The sequence below is a fragment of the Ciona intestinalis genome, unplaced genomic scaffold (genome assembly GCF_000224145.3).
Source record: "Ciona intestinalis unplaced genomic scaffold, KH HT001069.1, whole genome shotgun sequence".
Lineage (NCBI taxonomy): Eukaryota > Metazoa > Chordata > Ascidiacea > Phlebobranchia > Cionidae > Ciona > Ciona intestinalis.
Genome location: NW_004191390.1, coordinates 60949 through 65709, shown reverse-complemented (window position 1 = coordinate 65709; position 4761 = coordinate 60949). Strand labels below are relative to the sequence as shown.

General features: G+C 39.1%; 1 protein-coding gene across 4 annotated transcripts in view; it reads right to left on the bottom strand.

Annotated features, from left to right (window-relative positions):
- Positions 1-1180: 1180 nt before the first annotated feature.
- Positions 1181-4761, bottom strand: part of LOC100184734 (coiled-coil domain-containing protein 18) — a 9931-nt gene continuing 6350 nt past the window's right edge. The window contains exons 18-30 of one of the 4 annotated variants that reach the window (XR_003397347.1): positions 4673-4755; positions 4216-4372; positions 3620-3755; positions 3301-3370; positions 3115-3241; positions 2876-3022; positions 2658-2826; positions 2415-2504; positions 2230-2363; positions 2131-2168; positions 1853-2026; positions 1595-1687; positions 1181-1543 (exon numbers count right to left, since the gene is read on the bottom strand). Coding sequence is in view for 3 of the 4 variants with exons in the window: in XM_026839904.1 (XP_026695705.1) it covers positions 1330-1543; positions 1595-1687; positions 1853-2026; positions 2091-2168; positions 2230-2363; positions 2415-2504; positions 2658-2826; positions 2876-3022; positions 3115-3241; positions 3301-3370; positions 3620-3755; positions 4216-4372; positions 4673-4755 (1672 nt within the window). In the remaining variant the exon portion in view is untranslated. Of the gene's footprint in view, positions 1544-1594; positions 1688-1852; positions 2027-2090; positions 2169-2229; positions 2364-2414; positions 2505-2657; positions 2827-2875; positions 3023-3114; positions 3242-3300; positions 3371-3619; positions 3756-4215; positions 4373-4672; positions 4756-4761 lie in introns of all 4 variants that reach the window. The other 3 variants (XM_026839904.1, XM_026839905.1, XM_026839906.1) reach the window with 3 other exon arrangements.

The following is a 4761-nucleotide window of genomic DNA, read 5'->3' as shown; positions in this document are numbered from 1 at the left end:
CTCGATGCTGCCACCATTGTGAGAGTATGTGGCTAACGCACAGAAATAAAAAAGAATAGAACGCGCATCTTTAATGTCGGCAAAGGAGAGAGTATGATACACTGTCTCTCTTTCGCAGGTCGTTCCCGTTTACTATTGTAGTCAATGGAATCGACGGCGTTTTATGTAGTTATTTTTTCGTTTTTTGACTTAATTGAAAGTTATAGGGTAAAACAACTATTTTCTAATATTTATATATTTCAAACAAACCGTTTGTTATAAATTTTTAATTAAATTTATTAAATATTAAATTTCTCAAAGAAGTGGTAAACTGTAAGCGTTAACCTACCAAATAACTAAACTTGCCTAATAAACTTGAATAGTTGGTGTAGTTTTTAAAAGAAACAGCTAAAACCTCCCAAAAATACTATGCGTCTGTCTTTTACAATGGAGTCCAAGCGAAATCGGGACGGAGTTGGCGGTCACGTGAATAGAAGAAAGAATATATCACGGTTTTGGAAAGTTGCGCGTTCTACTCTTTTTTTATTTCTGTGGGCTAACGGCAATTGCTCCAACCTAGTGGTCAATATTGGGTTGTCCGAATTATCAGCCAAGCGTTAAAACGATCACCCACAAAGTTACATACGTGGTAACTTGTAAGCGGGCACGAGGTGTATGAAACAGAACACCCGTGTTATAACGACTGTCGTTGCCCCGCCATGCGAGGATAAATAAGTTACATACGTGGTAACTTGTAAGCGGGCACAAGGTGTTAAACTCGTGTGATAACGACTGTCGTTTTTCCGGCCACGCGAGGATAAAGTAAGTTACATTTATTCGAGTAACAGAAGTCCAATAATGTGTTCATGCCCAACACAGCACATAACAACCCCGGGCATCAATATGAAACAACAAGCTCAATCATATTCCATTGTTGTTAGTGTTGAATGTCGTGGGGAAGTTTTGGAAATCATGATATACTAACTAACTAACATAGAGGGTTGTTTCTAAAGGTTTGCAACGTTTTAAAGAGATGAGTTGTGGTTTCAATATCGACTTCGCGGTGGTTGTCGTACACGAAGCGTTGGGTTGAACATCTAAGTTGGCAACTTATAGTTTAGCAAGTTTCAACACTGATTTCGGTAACACGCGGTCGCGGTCGCTATCGTTGCGTTTGGACGTGGAATATAAACGAGACAACTTCGATACTTCGGTGTATTGGCAACAATCTAGTGTGTATGGCACTTCAGCTACGTTGATAATGGGCACGGTGGGTAATGGGCACGGTGGGTAATGGGCACGGTGGGTAATGGGCACGGTGGGTAATGGGCACGGTGGGTAATGGACACGTCACACCAAACTTGAATGCTTCTTTCTGTTGTTCGGAGGTGACAACATGACGTCACGAACTATAGGTTGAGACTGTGGTCTCGGTGGTGGGGAATCCCCGGTCTCGTGTGACGTCCGGAACTTCTTCGTCGGGGTTTGTGACGTCGCGATGACGTCATCATCGGACGCACTTTCTTCACTTGCACCCATGACGTATACAGGTGGTTTGTGACGTCTGTGTATTGATATAGTTAGCATTATGACGTGTACATGGTGATCGTCTTACCTTGATGACGTGGGTGAGGGTAAAGATGGACTTGATGTTGGAGTTGGAAGGTCATGGGGTTTGGAGGGGGTCGGCTCGCTGGACGAGGGGGGTCTGGAATAAGGGGGGTTACCGAGTATGTTACTTTGTGGGTGATTCTTATTTCTGGATGGCCTGCAGTTTAGACAATTAACAGTAACCACTTGGTTGGCGCAATTGCTGTTAAGTGTCAGCATCGAGTTTCAAACTCGCAACCATTGGGTCATAATAAAGTCTTACCTTCTATCTTCAATATAGTCGTCAGGGTAAAACACGGGAGATTCTCGGTGACCACTAGATGACAGCATGGAGTCGTCGCAGGTAGGCGGGGTAAGATGGGACAAGTGGGAACTTTTGGCGGAGGTCTTCAAAGAACTTCGCTGGGCTTGGGGAAATCCCCCAAATGAAGAAGATCTACAAAAATATTAAATGTAACATACGTTGTAACTCGTCGGCGCCAGAGGTTACTTGAGGTCACCTTGACTTAAGGTTACTATCGGTCATCAAAGTCGAATAACCTGGGTCATAGATCCCTCCGCTGGACATCATGTCTCGACTGAAATATAAACCAACATAAAATAAACAACACAAATAACATAGAAACAACATAAACATACCTGTCGCTGCTACGTCGCAGCTTTTTCATGAAACTTGATATTTTACTTTTGTCGTTTTTCTTCCGTGAGTTTTCATTGTTCATCGATCGGATTATTTGATTTTTTTCGCTCAATTCTCGTTCAAGATCAATTATCTACAACAATGACATCATCAAACACTGATTATTACGTAACAATTAACTTACGCGTTGAACTTTATCCGCATGACTGAGTTGAAGTTGGTTTTGCTCCGATTGGATTTGTTGCCGTTTGCCTTTTATTGTGGATTGTAGTTCCTATTGTGACGTCACAATATCACGTATTGTTACGTCACAATATCACGTATTGTTACTTCACAATATCACATATTGTTACGTCACAATATCACGTATTGTTACTTCACAATATCACGTATTGTTACGTCACAATATCACGTATTGTTACATCACCTTAAAAGCAGCAACACTCCTCCCCGCTTCATGATCCGCGTCACTCCTCTGTTGATGCAACAACGAGTTTTGATCTCGCACAAGATCGACCTCTCTTTGTAAAGATGAGATTCTCGTTTCCAACCATTTGTTTCGTTCGCGCATGATGTTGTATTGTTGTTCCAATTCACTGCAAACCATCATATCATACATGACTCTATGACATCACAAACACCTACTTATCCATATCCTCAACCAATGACAGCGTGCCTGGTGGTGTTTGACACGTTTTACTCCCCAACAAACTATTCAACTGCTGTTCCAACTCCATCTTCCCCTCCCTCACTTCCTCCAGCTCTTTCAACAAATCTTGACTTGAATCGTTTCTAAGAATATTTCAAATTATGACATCACACAATGACATCGCACATTATGACATCACACATGATGACATCACACATTATGACATCACACCCACAATGACTCCATTATGATCATCTTTCCTTGCAACTCATCGCGTTCCTGTCGAGCTTTCTGTTCCAACTTTTCAATTTCTTCCAACCTTGATTTTAATTCAACGTTTTCAACTTCGTATTTCCCCTTTTCTGACAAACATAGAAATAATATATTATCGCATTATAACATAGAAATAATATATACAAACCTTGAAGTTTCCGCTTCAATGAATTCACTTCATGCATCAACGAACCCTCTATGACATCATCATTACTTATCTATAATGGATTATGACATCACAAAACACAATATCGACATAGTGTAACATAAACATCCGTTATACAAAGTTTATGAACAGCTGTTTCCTTTGTAAGACAAGCTGGGTGTGTTGTCTGTATAATAAGTTGGTTGTTTATAAGGTTTGTGCGAGTAGTGTTGCAAACTGTATGTTGTAATGTACGGTAGTTCAATAAGGTTACTTGTTCTTATATAATTGCAATATTATTATGACATCACAACCAACTTACACTTGTCGTTGATTGTTCGATTTGTTTCTTTAACGCATCGATGACGTCATCTTGTGACGATTTAATTTTGTTTAATTCCTTCAATCGGACCTTCCAGGTGGTGCTCTCATCTGTTGTTCGGTGCTCGACAGTAGCACTGTGATGTCATAATATGACAAATAACAAAGGAAAGAACAAAGGAATTTTTAACAATGGTTGGAACAATATTTGAAGCTTCGAATACAGTAGCGAAGATTAATGAAAAGTTAAACGAAAAGACAGGACATAGCGAACAAACAACAGTCGTTAAAACAGTCTAACAGTTTTAAACCTATCCATGTTAATTGGAAGAAGCGTGGTCGTTACCAGTCAAACAACAAGCCATTTATGTTGAATTATTTCCAAGTTAATGAAGGGACATTATAAGATGAGATTATATGATATCTATAATATTAATATGATATCCATGTTATTAATATGATATCCATGTTATTAATATAATGTCCATGTTATTAATATGATATCTATGTTATTAATATGATATCTATGTTATTAATATGATGTTTATGTTATTAATATGATATCTATAATATTAATATGATATCCATGTCCCCCACCTCTTTATCACCCTCCTGTGTTCCACCTCCGCCTCCAACCCCCTAACCCGATCCTCCAAACGTTTCTTCCCGTTTATCAAAATCACTCGTTCGCCTTCCAAAACTTGGATCTTGTGTCGCGATTCATCAACTCGTTGTTTCAAAAACAATATTTCATCTGCAACCACAACAACAACCATATTTCATCAGCCACAACAACCACAACAATATTTCATCAGCAACAACAACAATAGTTCATCAGCAACAACAACAACAATATTTCATCAGCAACAACAACAATATTTCATCAGCAACAACAACAACAATATTTCATCAGCAACAACAACAACAATATTTCATCAACAACAACAACAACAATATTTCATCAACTACAACAACAACAATATTTCATCAGCAACAACAACAACAATATTTCATCAGCAACAACAACAATATTTCATCTGCAACAACAACACACCTCGTAACTTTTGGGTTTCTAAAATACTTTCACCCGCCGATTGTGATTGGTTGGCATTCAGGCTGTTGATTTCACCACAAAGCCTCCCA